At 37.1% G+C, this 27,469-nt stretch overlaps 1 protein-coding gene, 2 non-coding genes and 1 pseudogene across 3 annotated transcripts in view; all 4 read left to right on the top strand.

Annotated features, from left to right (window-relative positions):
• Nucleotides 1–27,469, top strand: part of CNOT1 (CCR4-NOT transcription complex subunit 1) — a 111,810-nt gene that overhangs the window by 57,836 nt on the left and 26,505 nt on the right. The window contains 13 exon segments of the mRNA XM_032325901.1: nt 559–678; nt 2,310–2,432; nt 2,630–2,781; nt 14,870–15,020; nt 16,218–16,419; nt 17,842–17,988; nt 19,086–19,210; nt 19,670–19,956; nt 21,068–21,146; nt 24,051–24,281; nt 24,616–24,756; nt 25,665–25,844; nt 27,289–27,405. Coding sequence (XP_032181792.1) covers nt 559–678; nt 2,310–2,432; nt 2,630–2,781; nt 14,870–15,020; nt 16,218–16,419; nt 17,842–17,988; nt 19,086–19,210; nt 19,670–19,956; nt 21,068–21,146; nt 24,051–24,281; nt 24,616–24,756; nt 25,665–25,844; nt 27,289–27,405 — 2,055 coding nt within the window.
• Nucleotides 6,615–8,142, top strand: LOC116579931 (annotated as a pseudogene).
• Nucleotides 15,321–15,456, top strand: LOC116580374. The gene has a single exon (XR_004281627.1). It is a non-coding gene; the product is annotated as a small nucleolar RNA SNORA50 (small nucleolar RNA).
• LOC116580373 lies at nt 26,403–26,540 on the top strand. The gene has a single exon (XR_004281626.1). It is a non-coding gene; the product is annotated as a small nucleolar RNA SNORA46 (small nucleolar RNA).

The raw sequence follows: 27,469 nt of genomic DNA, 5'->3' as shown, positions 1-27,469 counted from the left end.
CAGCTGCAAGTCTTTAGATCAGTCCTCAAAGCCAGGCTGTTTTCTGGAAATAAAGAAAATTGGATAATTACAGAAAAACGAACATTCTCATTTGTGAAAATAGCTAGATGTCGTAAAATGTACAAGTACCATTCCTGGAGTACTACACTGTGCAACATGAGAAATGATTACCTTAAACCAATTTTAAAAGCTTACAGACCAGTAATTCTCTAATTTAACAATAAGGAATTTATACAGATTTGATGTATCCTCATGTTCACATTGTATTCTGTTCTGTTTGAAAATGTATTGGCAGGTGTTTTATAGGATACATTTTTACTGAATGACTGTCGGACCCAAGGTTTAGGGACAGGCTTTCATTTGGAAGATCTGGACATAACTTGATTTTCTTATAGAGAATGTCTCTGCAATCACTGCTTGAGGATTGAACTTAAAGTCTGCACTGATATACCTCAATTTTACATATACATAGCAAATTAGATTAGCTGGGTGTTTGCAATAGTGCCTATGAAAATGTTTAGTAGTACTGATATGTAAACCCCGTTTTTCTTTTTTTAGGGACAGTCTCCCTCAATCCGCCAACTTATTATGCACGCGATGGCAGAATGGTACATGCGAGGGGAGCAGTATGATCAGGCCAAATTGTCTCGAATACTTGATGTGGCCCAGGACTTGAAGGTGAGCTTGGAGGGACAGGCTAACACTTTTATTTATTAATGAGAAAAGAAAGCTTTTTAAATAAAGATTGGTTGGTTTTGGAGAGAGAGGAGGAGTATGAGCAAGGGTAGGGCAGGGCAAGTGGGGAGTGGCAGAGGGAGAGAGAAAACTCAGGTTGACTTCTTGCTGAGTGTGGAGGCTGACACGGGGCTGGTTTTATGACCTTGAGATCATGACCTGAGCCAAAATCAAGTTGGGTGCTTAACTGACTGCACCACCCAGGCACCCCAGAAACATTTTTCATGTAACATAGATGCCTTAGGAATAATTCAAATTTAACTAGTATTTAGCTAGATTAAGTTGATATTTAGTTTGCCTTGGTAAGTACAAAGGGTTTGGAAGGAAAATGGTTTTAGAAAGGTAAGAAATGAGGGTGCCTTGGTGGCTCAGTCAGTCAAGCTGTTGGCTCAGGTCATGGTCTTGAGATTGGGTCCTGGGTTGGGCTACTTGCTGATTGGGGAGTCTGCTTCTCCCTCTGTCTCCCTGCCCCCATCCCTACTTCTTGCTCTCTCTTAAATAAATAAGTAAAATCTTTGTAAAAATGTGAAAAAAATGTTTTCAGTTCTCAGTACATTTGATTGAGTTTTGTTTTGTCTTCTGTGATAGTTGCAAGGCTATTTTATTTTTTTATTTTTAAAAGATTTTATTTATTTATTTGACAGATAGAGATCACAAGTAGGCTGAGAGGCAGGCAGAGAGAGAGAGGAGGAAGCAGGCTCCCTGCTGAGCAGACAGCCCGATGTGGGGCTCGATCCCAGGACCTTGGGATCATGACCGGAGCCGAAGGCAGAGGCTTTAACCCACTGAGCCACCCCGGTGCCCCAGTTGCAAGGCTATTTTAAAGCAAGTGATAATTCATGTAGTATGCTAGATATAATTTGTGGGGAAACTGGTTGGGTTTCACCCTTTTGGGAGTTTTATTAGCATTCATGGTATCTTTTGACAAGTAGTCTGACACTTGATGTCTTTGACCAGTAGGTGCATAGTACTGGTGTTGAAATTGTGCTTAGGTTGGAATAAGTCTGAGTTTAAATTTTTAAAAATGGAGTATTGATTGTTTTTTATGCATTGTGTCTTGCTCTGACTTAGGTTGAGTTATTTTCAGAAGCACAGGGTAAAGTCATGTGTTTGTCCACCTTTGAAATGTGATCTTATTTTTAGTAAAAACTAGTATCACCAATTAATTATACTAAGCTACTTAAAAAATGATGACCAAGAAAATATAAGCAATATGTTTTATTTAGACTTGTTTGTGAAAGTTAAAGCAGGGAACAGAGACTAGAACAGAATGAGAGAAAGATACTTAATTGCTTATCTTAACAGGTTTTTTTTTTTTTAAGATTTATTAATTAAAAAAAAAGATTATTGGAGGGAGAGGGTGTGTGCATGTTGGGGAATGGGGAGGAGGGGGCAGAGGGAGAGGGATAAACAAAAATCTCAAGTAGACTCCCTAATGAATGGGGAGCTTGCTGTGGGGCTTGATCTCACTGCTTTGACATCATGATCTGAGCCAAAGTCAAGAGTTGTAATGCTTAACTGTCTGAGCCATCCAGGCATTCTGACTTAAAGTTTCTGATATTCTTTTGTTTTAGGCCTTGTCGATGCTGCTAAATGGTACTCCATTTGCCTTTGTTATTGACCTTGCTGCACTTGCTTCACGTCGTGAATACCTCAAACTTGATAAGTGGCTCACAGATAAAATTCGAGAGCATGGAGTAAGCAGGATTTGTCCATTTATTAGTGCTTTAAAATTTTGATGGCTTAATTAGTTAAACAATGGCAATGAAGATATTATTTTTTGGATTTTAGTCATACTGTCTTTTAATAGTCTTTAATCTGAAAACAATTTATCTTAAGTCTCAAAGCAGTTAAGATCAGTTTCACATGAACTCAAAGATTTTCTTTTTTCTAGGAGCCTTTTATCCAGGCATGTATGACTTTTTTAAAGAGACGGTGCCCTTCTATTTTGGGTGGACTTGCTCCAGAGAAAGATCAGCCCAAAAGTGCTCAACTTCCTCCAGAAACTCTGGCGACAATGTTGGCCTGTTTACAAGCTTGTGCAGGGTAAGAAGAGTATGTTTACATAGGACTGTTTAGTATTGGAATTGGATTATATGAATAAATTGTTTGGGGAAAGAGAAGTTGAATGATTAAAAGTGACAGCAGCTTAGATAATCCAGTCATTTTTAAATCCAAAGTGCTGTACTAAAAATACGTATTAGATCCATTTGAGTTGATTTTTTTGTATATGAATGTAAGGTGAGATTCAGATTCATTGCTTTGCATATGGATGTTCAGTTGTCCCAACACATTTGTTACTCTCTTTCGAGTTGTGTTCTGAAAAGTTGCCTGAAATGTGGGGGTTTATTTCTGGATTCTCAGTTCTATTGATCTGTACATGTTGATCTTTACACCAGGAACACGCCATCTTGATGCTATAGCTTTTCAGTGAGTTTTGAAATTGGGGAGTGTGAATCCTTTTAACTTTGTTCCTTTTCAAGATTGTTTTGGCTCTTCTGGGTCCCTTATATTCCCATATGAATTTTTCTTTCTTTCTTTTTTTTTTTTTTTTAAGATTTTACTTATTTATTTGACAGACTAAGATCACAAGTAGGCAGAGGCAGGTGGGAGGGGGGTGCAGGCTCCCTGCTGAGCAGAGAGCCAGATATGGGGCTCGATCCTAGAACCCTGAGATCATTACCTGAGCCAAAGGCTTTAACCCACTGAGCCACCCAGGCACCCCTCCCATATGAGTTCTTGTAAAGTTGTGAAGATCATCACTGGAATTACATTGAATTTTATATCATTTTGGGAAGTATTGCCATCTTATTTTTTTTTTTAAAGATTTTATTTATTTTATTTGACAGAGAGAGAGATCACAAGTAGGCAGAGAGGCAGGCAGAGACAGAGGGGGAAGCAGGTTCCCTGCTGAGCAGAGAGCCCGATGCGGGGCTCGATCCCAGGACACTGAGATTGTGACCCGAGCCGAAGGCAGCGGCTTAATCCGCTGAGCCACCTGGCGCCCCAGTATTGCCATCTTATAATACTAAGTTTTGTGATTCATGAATTTTATTTAGGTCTTCAATTTTTTTCAGTGATGTTTTGTCCTTTTCAGTGTATAAGTCCTAATCTTTCTCTGTTGTATGTATAGTTTCTTTTGTACGAGTCAGGTAATGGCGTGAATAGTTCTTTCTCCTTCCCATCTTTTTTTTTTTTTCCCCCCCTACAGTGAACCTGCAGTCTGATGTTGAATAGAAATAGCCAGAGCAGACATTCTTGTCTTGTACTTGAATTTAGAAGGTGTTTAACCATTAAGTGTAATGTTGACTGTGGGTTTAGATACCCTTCAGGTTGAGGTGTCCGTCCTTTTAATTCTAGTTAGTTGCATGTTTTATCATGAAGGTATTTTATTAGATGCTTTTGTCTGTATCTCGTGAGGTGATTGTGTGGTTTTTGTTTATTTATTTTGTTATGCATATTAATTGAGATTTGGCTGTTAAAAAATCTTGCATTCACTTGTTCTTTGTGTATACGACTTTTTATATGTTGCTGAATTCAGTTTGCTAGTATTCAGTGAGGGTTTTTGTGTCTGTGTCCCTAAGGGATATTGTTCTGTGGTTTTCTTGTTTTGTTTGGTTTTGATTATCAGGGTAATAATAGCCTCATGCAGTGAATTGATACATGTTCTTTCCCTTTCCTCTTTAAATTGTTGTGAGAAAAATTGGTGTCAATTCTTTAAATGTTCCGTAGAATTAAGCAGTGAAGCCGTCTGGTCCTGAGCTTCTGTATCTTGTTACAGATGTAAACAGATGTATACAGATTTTTTTTTTTTTTAAGATTTTTATTTTTAAGTGATCTGTATGCTCAGTGGTGCCTTGAACTTAACAAGTCTGAGACCATGAGTCACATGGATCTATTGACCGAGCTAGTCAGGTGCCCCTAGGGAAATTTTCTTTTTTTTTTTTTCCTCTTTTGAATCAGTTTTGGTCATTTTTGTCTTCTCTAGGAGTTTGCCCATCTTGTTCCTTTATACAGTCTCCTTATACTCTTTCTCATTTCTTTCAGATTGGTGGTAAAATCCTGTTTTTCAGTTCCTGGTTTTAATAATTTGAATCTCTTTCTTTTTTTCCTTCCTCCCTCACCACCCTTTTCTTGTCATTGTGGCTAAATGTATGTCAGTTTTGTTAACCTTTTTCAAAGAAGCAACTTTTGGTTTTGTTTTTATCTGTTGTTTTTCTTTTTTTCATTTATTTCAGCTTCTTATTTTGTGTTTAGTTTGAACTTCTTAAAATTTACTAAGATGAAAAGTTCGATTTTCTGTTTGAGATTGTTCTTGTTTAATTTGGGGTGTTTATGGCTTTGAATTTCCACCTATGAAATGCTTTAAGTTTGGTATTAAGTCATCTGAAAATATTTTGTAATTTTCTTTGACCCATAAAAGTTTGTTATATTTAATTTTCACATATTTGGGAATACCTAGTTTCTCTTAACTAATTTTTAGTTTTATTCAGTTGTGAGTGGAGAATATGCTTTACATGATTTTATAGTCTCTTGAAATTATTGAGTTTTATCATGTGGCCTAACAGGGTCTATCCTGGAGAATTTTCCATGTGCCCTTGAGAAGGATGTGTAAAGTCTTCTGTTGGGTACGGTGTTCTGTATGTTTGTTAGGATTAGTTGGTTTAATAGTTTTGTTGAAGTCTGTGTTCCTTGTTTAACTGCACTGTGGTTCTTTCCCATTATTTTTTTTTTTAAGTAAGGTATAATTGACATTGTGTCCGTTCGTGTATGTGTTGATTTGATACATTTATATTTTGCAGTATACAGTTAAAATAGTGTTAGCTAACCTGTCACACCAGGTAATTATCATTTCTTTTTTTGTGTGGTGGGTACAATTAAGATCTTGTCTCTCAGCAACTTAAGTATATAATACAGTATTGCTGACTATCAGTTATTGATAATAGAGTATAGAAGCCTCCAACTATTTTTGAGTTGTTCATTTCTCCCTTCAGTTTTCCCTTCATGTGTTTGGGGGCTCTGTTTTTAAAGGTATGTATGCTTATGATTATATGTCTTCCTGTAAGAAGGATTGGCCTTTTTATTATATTAAAATCCTTTTCTTATTTCCTGTTAATTTTTTACTTTATGGCTACATTTTGTCTCTCATTAGTGGAGCTAGTGTAGTTCTCTTTTTGTTAATGTTTGCATGGTATCTTTTTTCATCTTTTATCTTCAAGTTATAGATGTCTTAATCTAAAGTGTGAGTCAGTTCTGGAAAACATATAGTTGGATTATTACTATTTTTTTAATCCATGTTATCATCTCTTAATTGGAGTATTTGATCTATATATATTTAATGTGATTACTGATAAGGTAATTTATTCATGTCATTTCTATTTTCCTGTATATTTTATGTCTTTTTTTTTCTTTTATTTCTCCATTACTGCCGCCTCCACTGTTAAAACGGGTATCTTGTAGTATATCATCTTAATTCCCTTGTTGTCTCCTTGAATATATGCTTTTGAGTTATGTTTTCCCTTTGTAGTTAACCTGTTAAAATTAACATCTTAACTTAAAACAACCTAGTTCTGATTAATACCAACTGAATTTCAATAGAATGCAAAAACTTACTCCTATAGCTCTGTCCTCTTTCTCCTTCATTGGGCTGCTATTGTTAGATTATACCTCTCTACAGAGTGGTATCATCAAAAAAGGTATAATTATTACCTTGTGCGGTAATTAAATCAAGCAGGAGGTAGGTCTCTGGCAAGCTGTGGATGCTGTTCTCTGTTTTGCAGGGTGGAGTTTGTTAAAACTGTCAAGAGAAAGTCTTGTTTTAAGAGATACCAAATGGATGTTAGAAGATGAGAGGTATAATTGATTATTATGCTCAGAAACACTTGGTAATTTAGGATAAAAATAAGTACAACACATCCAAATATAGAATGATAGTTCAAGTAGCTAACAGAAGGATCATTTGTCAGATTGCTTATGCCAGTATAGAAGGAGATATGATTGTTTTTGCAGCTTATGCTCATGAACTTCCAAAGTACAGTGTGAAGGCTGGCTTGACAAATTACGCTACAGCATATTGTACTGGTCTGCTACTGGCCTTTAGTAGGTTTGGCTTAGACAAGATCTGTGAAGGCCAGGTGGAGGTGACTAGAGATGAATACAATGTGGAAAGCATTGACGGTCAACCTGGTGTCTTCACCTGCTTTTTGGATGCAGGGCTGGCCACAACTGCTACTGGAAATAAAGTTTTTGTGGCCCTCAAGGGACCTGCGGATGGAGGCTTGCTGTCCCTCATAGTACCAAATGATTCCCTGGTTTGGAAAGCAAGGAATTCAGTGCAGAAGTACATGGGAAGCATATGGGTCAGAACATTGCAGATTATATGCATTACCAAATAGAAGATAATGAAGATGCTGACATGAATCAATTCTCAGGGCACCTGCTTGGCTCAGTCAGTGGAGCATTTATTTGACTCTTGATCTTGGGGTTGTAAGTTTGAGCCCCACACTGGGTATGGAGATTACTTTAAGAAAAAAGAAAAGAAAAGACAGTTTTGTCAATATATAAAGAACAAAGTAATTCTAAACATGGTGAAGATGTGTAAGAAAGCTCATCCTGCTGTATGAGAGAATCCAGTCTCTGAGAAGGAGCCTAAGAAAGAAGTTAGAATAGGTGGAACTGTCCCAAATTCTCTTGGCCCTGAAGAAAGATGCGGTAGCGCAGAAGAACTCAAACTTTCACAGAGCTTAGGAGCAGGCCACTGAGAGCTAATAAACCAAACAATAATTTCTATGAAGATTTTTTAGGTAAAGACAATAATAAACTTACCAAGCCAGAAAAAGAAAGATCAAGTAAGAGATTAAAAAGATATAAATTAAAAAACACACACTGTGTTTTATATTTATCTAGGTCACTATGCTGGTGCTCTTACTTGTTTCATATGAACTCAGGGTACTGTGCAGTGTCCTTTCATTTCGGCATAAAGGATTCCCTTTATTTCTTGTTAGGGTAGATTATTTAAGAATAAATTCCCTCAGTTTTGGTTTAAGTGGGGGAAGTTTTAATTTCTCCTTTGTATTTCGAGGATAGTTTTATAATACAGGATTCTTGATTGCTACTCCTTTTCCTTCAGTTCTTTGAATATGCCATCCCAGGGCTTCCTGGCTTCCATAGTTTCTGAGGGGACATCAGCTGTTAATTTTTTTTTTTTGAGGCTCCCTTGTATGCACTACATTGCCTCTCCTTGCCATTAAGCTGCTTACGTTGTCTTTTTTTCTTTCACCAGTTTATGTTTCTAGGTTTAGACCTTGTATGTTTATATTACTTGGAGTTTGTTGAGCTTCTTGGGAGTCTAGATTAATGGTTTTCATCAAATTCAGGAAGTTTTTAGCTGTTACTTCGTCAAATACTCTTTTTTTTTTTTTAAAGATTTTATTTATTTATTTGACAGAGAGAAATTACAAGTACACTGAGAGGCAGGCAGAGAGAGAGAGAGAAGGAAGCAGGCTCCCTGCCGAGCAGAGAGCCCGATGCGGGGCTCGATCCCAGGACCCTGAGATCATGACCCGAGCCAAAGGCAGTGGCTTAACCCACTGAGCCACCCAGGCGCCCCGTCAAATACTCTTTTTGCCCCTTTTCCATCTCATCTCCTTCTGGAACTCCCATTATATATGTCTTGATACGTTTGGTAGTGTTCCACTTGTCTCTGAGTTTATTTTTTTCCACTTTTTTCTTTCACTTTTTCAGGCTGGATAATCTTAGTTATCTTCAGATTCTTGGATTCTCTTGCCTGCATAAATCTGTTCTTGGGAACCTGTAGTGAAGTTGGCAGTTACTACATTTTTCTTTTTTCTTCTTCTTTCCTCTTCTTTTCTCTCATTTTTTCTTTTTGAAGGTTTTTTTTTTTTTTTTTTTTTTTTTTTTTTTTGAGAGAGAGAGAGAGAGAGAGCGAGCGTGCATTTGCAGCAGAGAGAGGGGGAGATCCTGCTGTTGAGCAGGCAGCCCATTTCAGGTCTTGATTCCAGGACTCTGGGATCATGACCTGAGCCAAAGGGAGACATTTAACTGGCTGAGCTACCCAGGCCCCCCAGTTATTGGATTTTCCAACTCTAAAAGAATTCTTTCTTAAAAGTTTTACTTACTTACTTAAGGAAGTTACTACACCTAGTGTGAGGCTGAAACCCATGACCCCAAGATCAAGAGTTGCATGCACACCAACTAAGCCAGCCAGGTGCCCCAAGAAACAATAATTTCTAGATGCTCTATCTTGAGGAACATCTTTTTTTTTTCTTTTTTTTAATTCAGAGAGTGAGAGCGAGCATGCTCAAGTGGGGGGAGGGGCAGAGGGATAGGGAGAAAGAATCCCAGGCAGGTTCCGTGTCGAGCCCCATGTAGGGCTCATTCCCACAACCCGAGATCAGGACCTGAGCCAAAACCAAGAGTAAGATTCCCAACTGACAGAGCCACCTGGGCTTGCCCTCTCCCCTCATAGAATTTTAATTTTTAAGCAATCTGCACCCATCATGGGGCTAAAACTCAAAACCCTGAGATCAGGACTTTGTATATTCCACCAACTCAGCCAACCAGCCAGCCCTTGAAGGACACCTTTTAAAAGTTTTTCTTGTAGTTCTTTTTAACATGCCTTACTTCAATTCTTTTTTTTTTTTAAAGATTTTATTTAGGGGCGCCTGGGTGTCTCAGTGGGTTAAAGCCTATGCCTTCGGCTCAGGTCGTGATCCCGGGGTCCTGGGGCTCTCTGCTTGGTGGGGGACCTGCTTCCTCCTCTTTCTCTGCCTACTTGCTATCTCTGTCTGTCAAATAAATAAAATCTTAAAAAAAAATAAAAGATTTATTTATTTGACAGAGATCGCAAGTAGGCAGAGAGAGGGAGGCAGGCTCCCTGCTGAGCAGAGAGCCCCGTGTGGGGCTCGATTGCAGGACCATGGGATCATGACCTGAGCTGAAGGCAGAAGTTTTAACCCACTGAGCCACCCAGGTGCCCCTACTTCAGTTCTTGAAACATATTGAAGTAAGTGATTTAAAGTCTTTGTCTACTAAGGCCAGCATGTCTTTTTCTCAGGACAGGTAGTCTCTCCCCACCCCCCACCCCCTGCCCCACCAGAATTTCTTACTAAATTCTGATTTTTTTTTTAAGATTTTATTTATTTATTTGACAGACAGAAATCACAAGTAGGCAGAGAGACAGACAGAGAGAGGAGAAAGCAGGCTCCCTGCTGAGCAGAGAGACTGATATGGGGCTCTTTCCCAGGACCCTGGGATCATGACCTGAGCTGATGGCAGAGGCTTTAACCCACTGAGCCACCCAGGAGCCCCTCCCAGGACAGTTTTTGATGATAGCATTTTATTGCTATGTGCAGGCCATGCTTTACTGTGTTTTTGTTTTTGTTTTTGTTTTGCATGTCTTGTAATTTGTGGTTGGAAACTGGTAAGTCAAAATAATGTTTGAGTTCTTGAAATCAGGCACCCGCCCCCACCTCTGTTTTTTGTTTTGTTGCTTTTTTTCTTTCATTTAGAGAGTTTTTGGAACTATTTCTGTCATGTTCATATTCTTTTTTGTCACCTTAGGCCATTGACATTGGGTAGCCTGGTGATCAGCTAAGACTTGGGTGATTTTTTTTTCTCTTTTCTTTAAAAAAAAAAAAGATTTTATTTATTTAATTGACAGAGAGATCACAAATAGGCAGAGAGGCAAGCAGAGAGAGAGGGAGAAGCAAGCTCCCTTCTGAGCAGAGAGCCTAATGTGGGGCTCGATCCCAGGACCCTGAGATCATGATTGGGTGATTTTCTTAAATGCCAGAATGAGCAAGTTACTCCTTTTCCTGTGTTTTTTGTGTGTGTGCATATTGGGGCACATCTTAACACTAATCACTTGACAACTCCTTGTTAGCCTTTATTTCCTTCTTAGAGCCTGAACATCAACTTGAGGTAAGAGCTTGGTCCATTTTAGGTCTTTTTGTGGTAATATCAAAGATTGACATATTGGCGTTGCTCAATACATGTCCAAGGAGTTCTTGATTCTCTGGGAAAATTAGAGTTCTCCATTTCACCCATGGGAATCTTATTCCCCAGATTTTCCTTTTAAGTTTTTTGGTTAACCTCTTATTTGCTCAAACTGTTATCTTCCACCCTAGGCAGCCAGAAAATTAAAACAGTTCCCTTTAAATATATCAACGAATATCTCGTGAGGGAAAAGGCTGTGCCTGGCCAACTCTTAGGTCAGATAGAGATAATCTTGCCATTGTTGTCTCACAGGGTTCTCTGAGGATGAGGCTTTGGAGATCCCTCAATCCAGTTCTGAGCCCTGTCCTGTGATTGTCAGGCTGCTGGTTTTTCTCTGTAATGATAGGTTTTAAAGGTTGCTGTCCAGCTGGAGGGGACGGCATGGAAGTAAAGCAAATTGAGATACCGGAAAGCTTTTATTACCAAGATTCAGTCTTTCTGGAATAAAAATTTCCGGATTGTTCTATATCAAGAGTTCATGTATCATATATATATTATGTATCATATATGTAAGAGTTCTAATATAGTTGATTCCGATAATTTTTGCCACTTTTCTAGTTGCTTTTATAGAGTAGAGAATATTTGGAGATCTTTTCATTTCACCATTTGCTTATGTACTGTGTATATTTTGTAATTTCTGAAGCATAATAAACACCTATGAGTCTACTGTGCAGCTTAACTGGTAACATTTTTGGAGCTAACTTTGTCTTCCTCTCCAGTCCTGTTTTCGTAAGCTATCCCATATAGATTTTGAATTTTATTTTGCTTTTCTATGCTTTTTGAGAAATTTGCACACATATATCCCTAACTGGGTGTTCTCAGCTAGGGAGTATTTTCCTTCCTCAGAGTTATTTGATATTGTTATAGATTGTTACAAGCAGAGAGAAAGGTGTTAAGGACATCTAGTAGGTAAAGGCCAGGGTTGCTGTTAAACATTTTACAGTCCACAGTAGAGCCTCCCAACAACAAAGAATTATCCATTCCATAGTGCTGATGGTGCAACAGTTGAGAAACCCTGCTCTGTAAGTTCTTGATGTTCTAAAATTTAGTTTTAGAATGTTGCCTTTCACATTTGTACATTGTAATCCACCTGGAAGTAAATAAACTGGAATTAAATACTGGAAATTTAAGGGCATATTGAAATTGGATAAAATGTTTTGTATTTATTTGTAAGGAGGTGGTTTACCCAACTCCAGGTTTTAATTTCTTTTGTTGCTCTATTAGAAGAACCTATCTTGTTGAAGAATTTAATGATGCATGTAAATGCCAAAGAAGGGAAGTTCTTCCAGTTAATAAATACAGAAATAATTATGATGGAGTTATAAACTTCAGTGGCTGCTAAAAGTCATGAAAGAATGTTTGAGGAGCAGGACAGTCACCTGATTTGAGTCTCCCCACAAATTACCTTATAATAACAAAAGGGGAAAGAAGCAACATTTCAGTGGAGAAGCTTGGCATATGCCACATGAATTTATAGATCAAAGTGATCACCAGCTCTCTATATCATATGTCTCCTAATTAAATGCACTGAAGGGACATCTGACTCTTGTTTTGAGTTTAAGCCCCACATTGGGTATCGAGATTATTTAAAACAATAATATAAACAAAAAATAAAATGCACGGAGAAGAATGTAATGTAACTTATGTGGTAGTCCTGCAACAAATACATCTAAAATACAAGATATCAGACAAATCAAGGGATATTGAATAAAATAACTTAAAAAAAATCAAGTTGGAGGAAGACAAATAACAGCTGATGAATTTCTCTAGTTCAAATAAGTGGTGACAGCAGTGCAGTGGATTGGATCATGACGCAGGGGAATAATAGCAGTGAAGTATCTTGTGGAAATGATGTAATTTGAATGTGATTTATTTGTGTTAAACTTCGACATATATTATTCTGTGTAGTTCTATAAGAAAATGTCCTTGTTCTTAGGATAAACGTAGCGAAGTATTTAGGGACAAAAGATTACGTCATCACATACACTTGGAGGAGAGTATAGAAAGACTGGCTAAACAAATTGGGCAAAATGTAACTAATTGGTGAGTAAAGCATTTATGGGAATCCCTAATAATATTCTGGTCTCTTTAAGTTTGAAATCGTGTCAAATATAAGCAAGTTTTTTCCAAATAATAAGGAATATTTTAATTAACCATAGCCTGTCAATCTGAGATACCCACTGTTTAATATTTTAATATCTGAAATGATTCATATCATTAGTGATGTCTTAACAGTTGAAATTAGTTTATTTCCTTTTTGTGTAATACATAAAATATTGTGTCTTAAAATTGAAGGCATTTTGTATTTATTGCAACATAGTGATTATTATTTACTGTTGGAGACCATTAACCCATGGCATAGATGTCTTTGGAATTATTTATTTATTTATTTATTTATTTATTTAGTTGGTTATGGTTTCTTTTTTTAACTAAGAGGGATTTTTGTGGCTCTTACTCCCACCTTGTTCTTGTTTGGTAACCATTTTCATTTATATTTGGGGGTTATCTTTGCATTTTAAAAAAGTATTCGTTATTTTCCTCTTTACTACAGCGAAGGGAGAATATTGTATACTCTATTACAACATGCTTTCATTTGATCAGGTATCCTACAGTTTACTCCATAGAATCAAAGAGCTTTCTTATTACTTGTAGTTGCTGCATAGTACTTCATTGAGTAGATGTTTGTGCTTTATTAAACCAGTTTCTGATTGGTGGACATTCTGATTATTTTTGCTATATATCATAAGTAGTGTTATAGTAAATAGTGTTTGCAGCCACCGTCTTTGCTAGTGTTTATTTGGGACCATTAGAAGCAGAGCCTATTGGAATAAATGGAAATGCATGTATAGTTTTATTAGTTACTGGAAAATTTCCCTCCCTAGGAAGTTTTTCATTCTGTATAACCACCAGCAGTGAAAATGTCTATTTCCTCATAGCCTTGCTAGTGGAGTATTTGGTAATCTAAGAGATCACACTGGTATGTCCATGAAGTTTTAATTACATGGGAGTAGGCATTTGAACTTATCTTAGAGGCTAGAGAGAGCTATTCATGTTTTTTTTCTGTTTTAAATGTCTTTGTTTGCAGCATCTTTTAGAAATTAACAGTACTAAAGTAAATAAGTAAACTCACACTTGCAGTACTTGACATCTCCCTCTTCTTTTCCATGATCTGTTAATATTTTTCTTTCCTGCTTTAATAGATGAGGAAAACCCCAACTCATTGTTCATTTAAATTCATAATCCATGTTGGAGCCACTGTGTCTTTCATATTGGTTCAAGCAAGAATTTTGTAGATTGTACTGTAGTGATTTGATGTCCAGTTTTATATTTCATTTCCCAAACATGAAATAATGCTCTTCTCTGACTGACTACTTTTACTTCTTGATGGCAGTAGTAATATTCCGAATTTAGGAGGAAAGATTAAAGATAGAATCAAGTTTGTGTAGAGTTTAGAAATATAAGAGTTTTCTACAGTTTTATGAGGCAGTGATACCTTAAGATGAGAAGGTGGGTTTTTCATTAAACAAAACATTTATCCTACTTGACATTTTAGGAATCAGTTCTTTATGTGCTTGACAGGTGTAGTGACTACATGTATATGGTATTTTTATCTATACTTAAATAAATGTTTTGTATTTATGAGAAACTAGTATTGAGTTTTCTTACTTGTTGGCTTTGCTATATTCAGGTTTGGGCATAATTTTTGGCAAAATGGGTGAGTATATGTAATGTTTCTTGGAGTGTTTTTTAAAATACATTTGTTGTACCATACAAAAGGTTTAGTTTCAAGGGTATAAATTAGGTATCTCAATGAGAGAGCCATTGCTCAGAAAACCCTTGTTTAATGATGAATTCAAAGAATGGGATATGGTGGAAATTTAGGCACATGTTCTGTCAGGTTTTCTTTATTAGAAAATTAGGTATGAGGGTGCCTGGGTAGCCCACTTGGTTAAGCATCCGACTCTTGATCTCACCTCAGGTTTTGGTTTCAGGGTTGTGAGTTTAAGCCCCACATTGGGCTCCACACTGGGCATGGAGCCTACTTAAAAAGAAAATCAGGTTTGTTTCTTTAGGTGTTCTGACTAAGTGATATTTTTTGTTTCTCTTCTGTCGTTAGGAGTGTTTCTCAGGAGTTATCAGAAACCATCCTTACCATGGTGGCCAATTGCAGTAATGTTATGAACAAGGCCAGACAGCCTCCACCTGGAGTTATGCCAAAAGGACGCCCTCCTAGTGCTAGCAGCTTAGATGCCATTTCTCCTGTTCAGGTAAATGAATGCTACAACTGGTACATCTGTGTGTGTTCATAGACTTGGAATAGAATAAACTTCCACCTCATTTGTAATTTGTCAAATGAAAATTTGTCTAAATTTATTACCTTATAGATACCTGCATGTCTAGCATCCACGACTACATTTTAAAGGAGATCCATAAATAGGCATTATAATTGAGGATAGACTTTAATCATTAAATAGAACGTGACTCTGAGAGGAAAGGTACAAAACAATTTATTTAGGTAAATGATAAGGGCTTCTTTTTAAAATAAGAGTAACTTAGACTTGAGAAATAAGCACTGCCTTTGAACCTGATGTGTCTTGTTTGTAGCTTCACGGGCCAAGCAACAGTGCTAGAGCATAAGGACTTGTTATAACTGGGGCTCTTCAGCTCTCAACTGAACTGCTCTTTTAAAAACAAGGTACATATAAGTTACTCCCTGACACCAACCACCCCCCTTCTCTCTGGGAGCAACATATTCCACTTCTCTTTTCATCTGCATTGATTGGCAGATTGGGGTTTAAGAAAAGAATGTTTAGTGATTCTTCAGGGGCCACTTTACAAAAGGCATTTTGTGTACCATTTTCTATGTCATGAACGTCTGAAATAATGACACAAACTAAGAAGCTTGAAAATGCAGTTACAGATATTTTAAAAGATCTTTTGGTGAATAGCTTACCTTGTTTTTTGTTTGTTTGTTCTAAATTAGAGCTGATCTCCTCCAGCCCTCAAGATCTTCATATTTTGAGTAGATTTATTTGTTTTGACTGAAAGATTTATTTCTGATTGCTAAGTTTTTCGTGTTGAAAGTTAAATAATGTAGTTTGAGAGATTCTTTCTGGTATAAAGGGACTTACTGGAAATTTTGAAGACCTAACAACTGTCCTTGTGTCACTGCTTGAGTGCTGGCTGCAGGGCAGTTCATCTTAAGTGTTATTCTTGAAGTTTTGTATCCCTCATTAACGGCTCTGATGCTTTGTTAGAGGCTAACTCTTGAAACCTACTCTGTGATATAGTAAGAAAAAAGACTAGCACAGTTGACTTGATTTGAGGATTTAGGTATTATGATTGCTCGGGGTTTTGCAGTTTACTGATTAAGCATATGAAGAGCTAAAGATTTCTTTACTTGTATCATATGTCTGTATGTTCTTAAAGTATGTTTAATTCATTTTTATAATGTTTTTCTTTAGATTGACCCTCTTGGTGGAATGGCATCTCTTAGTATAGGTGGTTCAGCTGCCCCTCACACCCAGAGTATGCAGGGTTTTCCTCCAAATTTGGGTTCTGCCTTCAGTACCCCTCAATCACCAGCAAAAGCATTTCCACCCCTTTCAACCCCAAATCAGACAACTGCTTTCAGTGGTATTGGAGGACTTTCATCACAGCTTCCAGGTAAGGGGGAGCAGTGGTGGATGAGAGTACAGATTATTTGTAAATCTCATTGTGCTTTAGTGTAGGGTAAGGTGTTCAGAGTCACTGTTGTAATGAAAGCTGTTTAAATTGTGAGGTGGTTTCATTCTTCAAAGCTGGGAAGAGAACACTATACTATTATAATATTAATTAATTCAGATGATAAGGATTCTGTTTTACCAAGTGATAATATAGACATTAACAAGTGTGTTATTGACATTCTGAAAGATGGAGGTTCAGATAAAGAATTCACAGCTTTATGAATCATTCAGTATATAATAAAGGTAGAAAATATTTCACATAGAAGATTCAGGTATATGTTCTGCTTCGTTATACCTCACCTACCTTGAAAATGATAGTAAATCCCTAAAACTTTTTTAGTTATTTTAAATGTTTTGGCTTTGAACTTCATATTGAAGTAAAGGTTAAGTTTTTTCCCCTCTCCTGTACCCATTTGTTTCCTCCTAAGTTATCTGCATCTTTTATCTTCAGGGTATAAGTTTCAGTGTACCAGAATTTAAGGACTGAAAATGTGATGACTCTGTAACCTGATTAGTAGTTCTTTTGTGTGGTTCTAGCCCTGATTGTTGATTTATTTAAGTCAAAATTAATTTCCTTAATAAGGCCTTCTTATAAATTCTGTTGGCTATAGTTGAGTGGAATAAGCAGGTCCTGGCTCATGCTAACTGGAAGATACAATGAAATTCTTTAGTTTTCAATCAGCGTTAAAAGCAAACCAGTTCCTCTTAGTTTGACTGTCTTATATAGCATATCGCCTATGAGAATGTACAGTTAAGGGTGGCTCAGTGGGTTAAGCCACTGCCTTTGGCTCAGGTCATGGTCTCAGGGTCCTGGGATCGAGTCCCGCATCCGGCTCTCTGCTCAGCAGGGAGCCTGCTTCCTCCTCTTTCTCTCTGCCTGCCTCTCTGCCTACTTGTGATCTCTCTCTGTCAAATAAATAAATAAAATCTTAAAAAGATTTCTATATTAGTCTTATTAAGAATATAAATAAATGAATAATTCTATATGCTGAAGACATTTTTGTGTTTTCCTTTTTTCAAAAAAGATTATTTGAGAGCGAGAGCATGTATGTGTGCACAAACGGGTGGGGGCAGAGGGAGAGGGAGAAGCAGACGCCCTGTGAGGGAGTCTGACACAGGGCTGGATCACAGGACCCTAAGATCATGTGCCAGGCTGAAGGCAGGTGTTTAACCAACGGAACCACCCCGATACCCCACCTTGGCCATTTTTATCTACTTTTATTAGTTTAGATCTGTATAAAATTAAATATTGTTATAAGCGAATTTACAAAGACACTGTCTTTCTAAATAAAAACCTAGATCTTTGATGTAAGTAAAGAATATGAGTAATGATAAGACTTCTGGCTGCCTCCCTTTTTTCTAGTAGGTGGTCTTGGCACAGGCAGCCTGACTGGTATAGGAACTGGGGCTCTTGGACTCCCTGCAGTGAATAACGATCCTTTTGTACAGAGGAAACTGGGCACCTCTGGACTGAACCAGCCTACATTCCAGCAGAGTAAGATGAAACCTTGTAAGTGGTAGTGTTGTCTGTGATTGTGAAGTGTGACTGATGTACATAAAGCTTTTTAGATTTCCAGTTTGTTGCCCCTACAGTTATGTGGACAAAAAAATTGACTTAATATATTGTTAGTAGGGGTGATTGTTTGATGTGCCTTGTAGGTCAGTGGGAATTAATTGACTAACTTGAGTTACTGAAGTAAAAAATTGAGTTATCTCTCCACCATTGATGTGGATTGTTAGAACACTATGATGGTTAATAAGAGGTAGCATCTTTTAGGGGTGTTACTCTAAAAAGCCGTTTTTAGCATTTAAATGTATGTATATAAATCTTACACTTATTCTAAAAATGTGTTGGTGGTGTTCTTTTGTTGTAAACAATTCAGGAGCAGCTATGAGAATTTCAAATTTTTGTTTCAGCCTGACAGTTTTATATAAGGCAGTTTATTTTAAGGTTAAAGCTTTATGGTATATATAGCCTTACATGTAATAATCATCGCATGACATATCTGATGTAACTTGGAAGACAGCTTTTAAAGTTTCACTTCCTTAGTAAGTTAATTCTCAAAGTCAAAAGTCCTCTTTGTAAAGATGTAGGTATCATTTACCTATAAATCCCCTTGTTGGGACCAGATATTCATTATATAGGATTTGAAAGTATACCAGTTGACTTGAAAACGTTAGTGTGAAAGGCTTGTCTGAATGTTATGTTTTGTAGCATGCTTTGTGTTTACATCAGTGTCTTAATGCACATGCATTGATAATTCTTATATGTTAGATGTCATTTTTATTATAAAGTAGTAAAGACTTGTTAATGCCAAGTGAGGTTGTGTTAAGGACAAGTGCAGTGTGGATTTGAATGTAGTGAACTTTCATGGTTTGGTAAAATACTGAGGTAGAACTACGTTTGTAAGGCACTTGTTAAAATCTTTTATATGTATGCAAAATACTTGAATATTGATCTTTGACCACTTAATAATTTCTTCATTTTCTTTTATTTTTTTTCCCCTTAAGATTAAAAGGGTATTTTTCTCTTTTTCTCTCTGTATAAAAGTGGGCCATTGGGGAAAAGGCTTAAATGCCCACTGGTTGCCTTTCTGTTTCTAACAGCGGACCTGTCTCAGGTGTGGCCAGAGGCAAATCAGCACTTTAGTAAAGAAATAGATGATGAAGCGAACAGCTATTTTCAGAGAATATATAATCACCCACCACATCCAACTATGTCTGTTGATGAGGTAAGTGTCTAAGATGTTCTAATACTTGGATGGTTTATATAAATCTTAAATCCCCTTTCAGAGTTTTTAGAAATTCAGCTCAGAGTGTTTTGGTATGTGTATGTATACCCTTTGAGATATAATACTCATCTCAGGCTCAGTATATTGTTAAATATCTTGATTAAGAATCCTTTTTTAAAGATTATCTATATATCATATATCTATTTTTAAAGTATATCTATTCTTATCAGTAATCTCTACACCCAGTGTGGAACTCTACCCCCTATGTGGAGCTCGAATGCACGACCCCAAGATCAAGAGATGCATGCTTCTCCAACTGAGCCAGCCAGTCTCCCCCCACCTTAAAGATTATATTTTTAAAAATATATTCTTTTTAACAGTTCTTTGAAGAATATTTAAGGAATGCTTTTCATCATAGTTTCCTTTATGCGTGTTTTGTTTTTGTCTTGCTTTTTCTAGGTATTAGAAATGTTACAGAGGTTTAAAGATTCTACCATAAAGAGGGAACGAGAAGTCTTTAACTGTATGCTGAGGAACTTGTTTGAAGAATATCGGTTTTTCCCCCAGTACCCTGATAAAGAGTTACATATAACAGCCTGCCTGTTTGGTGGGATAATTGAAAAAGGACTGGTCACTTACATGGCACTAGGTCTGGCCCTGCGATATGTTCTTGAAGCCTTACGCAAGCCTTTTGGTTCTAAAATGTATTATTTTGGGATTGCTGCACTAGATAGGTTTAAAAATAGGTGAGTGAATAGGTTTCCTATGAAGCATTTATCTCCCTTTTTTAAAGATTTATTTATTTCTTTGAGAGAGAGGGCATGTGAGAATGGGAGGGGAGTAGAGAGAGGGAGGGAGAGAATCTTAAGCTGACTCCACACCAAGCCCTGCGCGGAACAGAGCCCCACATGAGGCTTGATCTCACCACCTTGAGTTCATGACCTGAGCTGAAACCAGGGTTCCGATGCTTAACTGACTGCTACCCAGGCGCCCTGGAAGCATCTTTATTTAATACACAAAGAAATAATAACTCACTTACCAACTAATTCTTGCCGTGCCCCATCATTATATGTATCTTAACATCTGTATGAAGTAGAAGGGGGGGAAGTGAGAACAGTTTTTTACAATTACCAGATAAGTGGTAGGAAAAGTGTAAATTGACATAGTGTTTTTGTTGTTGTTTATTTAAGTATGCTTTAGTGAAAGGCACCATTTTAGATTACAGTACTTTGAGTTTTGCAGAGTTTAGAACCACTATTACAATCAGGATCTTGAAAATTTGTTACTCCTAAGCAGTTCTCTTATTTCCCCTTTGTAGTTCTTTGACCCCTGGCAATCCTGGATCTGATTTCTTTCTAGTTTTCCTAGTGTTCTATAAGCAGAATACTCTCCATGGAGAGTATGTATGAGTCTGACTTCTTACAGTTAGGCTGATGCTTTTGAAATTAATCTGTTTTACTGTATGTTTCAGTAGTTTCTTTTTATTGTATTGATTATGTATGTATTGGTTAACCGTGTTACTGTATGGATTAACTGTGAATTGTTTTTCCATTTAGCTGTTAATGAACATTTGAAATTGTTCCCAGATAGTGATTTTAATGGCTTGTTGTAATCAAGTTTTAACTGAAATAGGACCTTTAAAAAACAAAGGATACTGTTTTCTGATGTAAAAAGAAGTTCATAGATATTTCTCTCCCTCACTTCCATGCTCTTATCTGGCAATCTCTTCAAGTAGGTGTTTCTTAGGTAGAATGGGGCAAGTGGCCTAGACTAGCAGTTGAACGAAAATCTGTTAATTTTGCTGCTTCTGTTTGTACATGAGGTGATGAATGAATGAATGAATGTTTTTGTTGGCAGATTGAAGGACTATCCCCAGTATTGTCAGCACTTGGCTTCTATCAGTCACTTTATGCAATTTCCACATCATTTACAGGAGGTAAGTGTCTTTAATACCTAAAATCTCTTTAGTAGGAGAGCTTACTTTGATTGATTGTGGATTTGCTGGGACTGGCATTAAGATTTCTTAATGATTGGCATTATATAAGCATGGATACTATTTTTTGCTCATTTTGCAGCTTAATAATAGGTCATGAAAAAATCGTTTTTGGATGATATTTTCTAAGCAGTGGTTTTGGTTCATTTAATAAAGGCTTTTATCAGTTATTTTAGCCTGATACTGCTATTAAAGTATAGACATCATCTGCTGTTAATAAGAATTCTTGCATGGGATACCTGGGTGGCCCAGTCAGTTGAACCATCAGAGTCTTGGTTTCAGCTCAGGTCATTATCTCAGGACTGAGCTCTGCTCATTGTAGAGTCTGCTTTGGATTCTTTTCCCCTCCCCACTCACATGCTCTCTCTCAGATAAGTAAAGTCCTATAAAAAAAAAAAATCTGCCTGATTTGCGAATTCAAGCTTCATGTTGGGTATAGAGATAACTTAAAAAAATATATAGTCTTATTACCACCTGCTTAGATTCCTTTGATGTACTTGTTAAAAAGGAGGCAGTCCCTGAGGAAATGAACATGGGATAGTGTTCATTTTCTTAAAGATTTTTTTTTTTTTTAATTTATGAAAGAGAAAGTGTGAGTGCTCATGTGAGTGGGGGTCAGGTGAGAAGCAGAAGGAGAGGGTCAAGTGGACTCTGCACTGAGCATGGAGCCTGATGTGGGGCTCAGTGCCACCCTGAGGTATGACCTGAACCAAAATCAAGAGTCAGAAAAAAAGGAAAAAAAAAAAATCAAGAGTCAGGTGCTCAACCAACTGAGCCACCTAGGTGCCCCTAGATATTATATGTTATAAGCCACTTTATGTGATTATTCATGAAATTTGTAAGCTTTTGTTCTAGTGATTGATTTTAGATTAATTGGTTAGTATTCATACCTTTGTCTTATCTTTGGTCAAAACCTTGCTTATAGAGAACAAGAAAGTTAATCTTTATTAACTTTGTTTTGCGTAAATCAGAGAAATGGCTTTATAATGTCATATTTACACAAATCAGAAAGATCAGAGTATGAATCTACTTTTAATTTTTATTAGAATTTAGTCCAGTATTTTCACCTAGTCCAGCTGGGTTTGTTTGTAGGAGGGGAGTTTTTGTGATGGGTTAACCTAAAAGATCTATGGAGGGAAGCCACAAGTGTTACTCATTCACGTGAGGGGTTTGGGGGAATATGCCATTACTGTAGTACAGTACAGGAAAGCAGAGTTTTGTAAGGCTAAGATGAGAAATGTGTTTGGAATTCAGAGCTGGGAATATAGACCTAGAGAGTGTGGAGACGAGAGGTGGCCTGGAAATGATCACACAAAGCAGTGATTCCTAGTACCTCCTATAACAAGATAGTTAGAGGGTGAGAGAAAGGTTATTTGTATTTCTGTACTTAGTCAATTTATTTATTTATTTTGTTTATTTTTAAAAGATTTTTATTTATTTGACAGAGAGGCAGGGAGAGAGGGAACATAAGCAGGGGGGAGTCGGAAAGGGAGAAGCAGGCTCCCCACTGAGCAGAGAGCCTGATGTGGGACTATCCCAGGACCCTGGGATCATGACCTAAGCTGAAGGTAGATGCTTAACGAGCCATTCAGGCACCCCTTAGCCAATTTAAAGTGCTATGCTTTATTCAGAGATTGTCTTTCCTACTTGAAAATGCCCTTTATTTATCTTTTTTTTGAAGATTTATTTTTTATCAAAAGCAAGGGAAAGGATTAGAGGACAGAGAGTCTTAAGCAGACTCCCTGATGAACATGGAGCCCAACACCTGGCTCAGTTTTAGGACCCTGAGATCATGACCTGAGCCAAAACCAAAAGTAGGGTGCTTAAGTGACTGTGCCACTTAGAAGCCTTGAGAATGTCCTTCTTAAATAAAGTTATATATCTAGATAGTAGTCATTTGTTTGTTTGTTTGTTTATTTGTTTAGAGCTGGGGAGGGGCAGAGGGGGAGAGAGGATCTTAAGCAGGCTCTTCACCCAGGGGAGAGCCTGATTTGGGGCTTTATCTCACAACCCTGAGATGATACCTGGACTGAAATGAAGAGCCAGATGCTTAACTGACTGAGCCACCTCGGTGCGGCTGGGTAGTAGTTTTTGTTTTGTTCACGCATGGACTGCTAGGAATAGGATTAGGAGCCTTTTATCAGTTTTCTAATTTGTGTGTGGAAAGGAGGTTGAGTGGTCTATGAAATGGAAAGAAATCTGCCTTCCTGCTTCTTTGGGTCTAGCTGACTTGGCTTTCAACAGTGTGTTTCTTTGTTTCATAGTAATATAGTTATTGAGAAATAACTCATTTTTGGTCCTTAGGTTTCTTATCAGCATCCAGTAAAAGAGATCAATGTAGTATAGAAATTTAGGGGTGCCTGGGTGACTCGGTTAAGCAGCTCCCTTCAGCTCAGGTCATGGTCTGAGTCCTGGGATCAGGTCCTGCATTGGGCTCTCTGCTCAGAGGGAAGCCTGCTTCTCCCTCTCCTGCTTCCCCTGCCTGTGCTCTCCTGCTCTCTGTCAAATAAATAAATAAAATCTTTTTAAAAAATTAAGTATAGAAATTTAAAGATGTTAAAGTTTACATATATTAAGGGATTTATGAAAGTATATATGCAGGCATTGGTGGTGGCTGTTTTGAAAGTTGTTTTGCTCGTCTAGTTCCCTTATAATATTGTAAGATAATTATTTTACCTTCCAAAGAGCCCTATGGTATCTACTTATGTATATTATGTATAGGAATATGGACCAGAATGGAGCAGGGAGTAAGGGATATCCCCTCTCAGAAGTTAGAGGAGTATAATTAAGCACTTTCAGTTTTGATTAAGAAGTCTTTTTAATGTCTTATCCTCTCCCTTCCCCTAGTATATTGAATATGGACAACAGTCTAGAGATCCTCCTGTGAAAATGCAGGGCTCTATCACAACCCCTGGAAGTATTGCACTGGCTCAGGCCCAGGCTCAGGCCCAGGTTCCAGCAAAAGCTCCCCTTGCTGGTCAGGTTAGCACGATGGTAACCACCTCAACAACCACCACTGTTGCTAAAACGGTTACAGTCACCAGGCCAACGGAGTCAGCTTTTAAGAAAGATGTGCCAGTAAGTTACATCTCTTTTCTTTCCTCGGGTCTGTTAGTGTTGTAATGTCTCCAGTAGTGAGCATGTATTTTAATTTTATTATAAGTAACACATGCCTACTGAAAGTATAAAGACCAGCATTTCTCCCTCTATATCTTCCCTCCCCAGATTTCTCAAAGACAGGCACTATATCAATACATATTCTGGCCAACGCTTAGAGTATATAGCTGTATATATCATGTGTATGTTTTTTTTTATTTTGAAAGAATTGGTATGCAATTCAAATTCCCTGGGATTTGTTAAGCAGGCATTTCAGTTTATGTTTATGTTTTTTGTTTTTGTTTTTGTTTTTTAGCCTTCTATTAATACTACAAATATAGACACGTTGCTTGTGGCCACAGATCAAACTGAAAGAATTGTAGAGCCCCCAGAAAATATCCAAGAGAAAATTGCTTTTATCTTCAATAATCTCTCACAATCGAATATGACCCAAAAGGTGAGCATGATATAATAGTTTATATACCATTGTGAATGCTATCTTTTCTTACCCTAATGGGTTGGGTGATTTATACTTGATATTCTGCACCCTTTGTAATACTTTAAAGGTGGAAGTAATAGAATCAAAACAAAGGGAATGAGGATATAAACCAGTGGCTGTAGTTTTTGCAGACATTAAGTAGCATTAGTTTTGCAGCAAGTTTTACAGGCTTTTGAAATAAACTCAGTGGTCTCGTCATGGTGGAGGGTTTCATTTGTACCACGTTCTCATGTTTTCCCAGAGACCATTCAGAGCTTTTATTAGATGTCTAATAACTGAGGTAACTTTGTACAAAGCACAAGAAATGACCATTGCTTTTCAAGATTATATGTAAGGCATTGGAAATGCCTATGTTAGCTGGTAATATTAGCCTGAACAAGTAATTTTTGAGATATTACACATACACCATCTTTCAAAATCCCTCCAGAATTGATTGGGGGATAAGCCTTTAGTGTCCTTTTGGAAGAGAGGTTTCCTGGAGTTGGAAATTTTAGGAAAACATAGTTCCGGTGTTAGGTCTCTTAATGGCAGGTTGTACATTAATAATTTATGCAATTTTGGTCAAATGGAGAGTTGGGAATGGTGGAGGTGAGGGACTTCATGGTTTATAATTTTAAAGCTGAAAGGAGCTATAGATTTTTAGTCCTAGTCAACACACAGTTTGGGAGATGACTGTGTACTAACATGGAATTGAATATACAGTACTTCATAGCATGTGTCTAATGTTGGGGGGGAGATGAAGGGTGGCGCTTGAGCATCTGATTTTGCAAGGAGCCACATGCTACATATTGTAGTGTTCACAACAAAACCCCACAAAACTGTATTATCTTTTAATTGTGTACTTCTGTGTTGCATTGGTTGGCTAGGTTGAAGAACTAAAGGAAACTGTGAAGGAAGAATTTATGCCTTGGGTTTCACAGTACCTGGTTATGAAGAGAGTCAGTATTGAGCCAAACTTTCACAGCCTCTATTCAAACTTCCTTGACACGCTGAAGAACCCTGAATTTAATAAGATGGTTCTGAATGAGACCTACAGAAACATCAAAGTAAGATTTAGTTCTTCTGTTTTTTATTCATTACTCTTTTGAATTTGGAAATACTTGATTGTACAAGTAGATTCATGAAGAATTTAGTTACATAGACATGTACTGTTTACTTGGAAAGTAATTCTCCTATTCTGATTTTGTTTTCATCATTCCGTGCATGTTTTAAATCTTAGCCCTGTTAATGTCTCCTCTTCATATTTGTAATATGCTCTGAACTTTAGTCCCTCAGGTTCTTTTTAATTGTCTTATAGAAATCCACTGTCTGTATATTTATTGCTGATGAATATTTAGAATGTTAATAGTTTATGTATTATAAAGACAGTGCTGCAGTGAGCCTTTGATTTCTTATTAAGTGCCATGTATCTCTGTACCGTAGCCTCAATTATAGCTGTTGTGAAGGATTCTCAGCAGTTCAGAGTCCCGAGTTTTCCTAATGTGCTAACACTTGTTCCATAAAAGTAGGTATTTTATTTCTCAGGAAGAATAATGTTTCAAGAAAACCAGCATACAGCTGTCATCATTCTTCGATGAATCACTTGGGGTAGTGGTTTAGGAACTAGCACTATATTTAAACCTGTGGATGGGAATTTTCCCCATTCTTGGTTACGCTGTAGTGCAAAAGAATTCCTGGCTCTTTCTGTTGCACAGCTGACTTTGTGCCGTTCTGCTGTTGCTGGATAAGGTTAAGGAACATAACTATATTCACCCTTTTTTATCTGATTAAAATTATGATTGGGATATGAACGTACGTACATATTATGGAGCAGAATTTCAAGATTCTTTTAAACAAATTGAAATTACAACTTGATAGCCATAAATTTTAAGGTGTAACATGTTGCACATGGATTTGTGTACGTGCCCCCAAACAAACTCATGTGGTGGTTATATCCTATTTAGGAAAGTAACAACTAGAGAATTAATGAAACAGGTATTCTAGAAATTTTAAAAGAAGCGATTAATGAAATAAATAGGTATTCTAGAAAATTTAAAAGAAGCATTTAAGCATTATTATACTGTATTTCAGAAAGCTATTTTAGTTCTCTGTAGAGACACATAGTGACCTAGATAATGCTAAAGATTGCACTCAGTACTATGATATTGGTTACATTTCTCCATATGCTTGTTGTCTTGAATGACTTGGAAGCATTGGTTTATTATCATTTGAATTGAATTTGGCTCTTCAAAACTAGATTTGCAGTTGGGTGTCTGCTTCAAAACTCACTAAAACCTTCAATTTTCAGATACTTTTCTGTAGGACTATACATGACCCCTTAACCTTGTGTAGTTATACTCTGATAATACAGAATAGATCTAATGTGGGGGCATGTTCTCAGAATTGAGGGCTCATTTTTAACGTAGGATAAGGAGGAATTCCAAACATTCAGTTGAGAATTTTTTTTTTTTAAGCTCATTTTCTATCTTTCTTAATCCTGTACCATTTCAGGTGCTCCTGACCTCTGATAAAGCTGCAGCGAATTTTTCAGATCGTTCTTTGCTGAAGAATTTGGGACATTGGCTAGGAATGATAACACTAGCTAAAAATAAACCCATCTTACACACTGTGAGTTTCAGGGGGTCCATGTAAAACTTGAGAATGTTCATACAGCATATTTTGTTTAAAAATC

Source organism: Mustela erminea, chromosome 19 (genome assembly GCF_009829155.1).
Source record: "Mustela erminea isolate mMusErm1 chromosome 19, mMusErm1.Pri, whole genome shotgun sequence".
Taxonomy (NCBI): domain Eukaryota; kingdom Metazoa; phylum Chordata; class Mammalia; order Carnivora; family Mustelidae; genus Mustela; species Mustela erminea.
The sequence above is the reverse complement of the archived record's forward strand: the minus strand, read 5'-3'. Positions and strand labels throughout refer to the sequence as shown.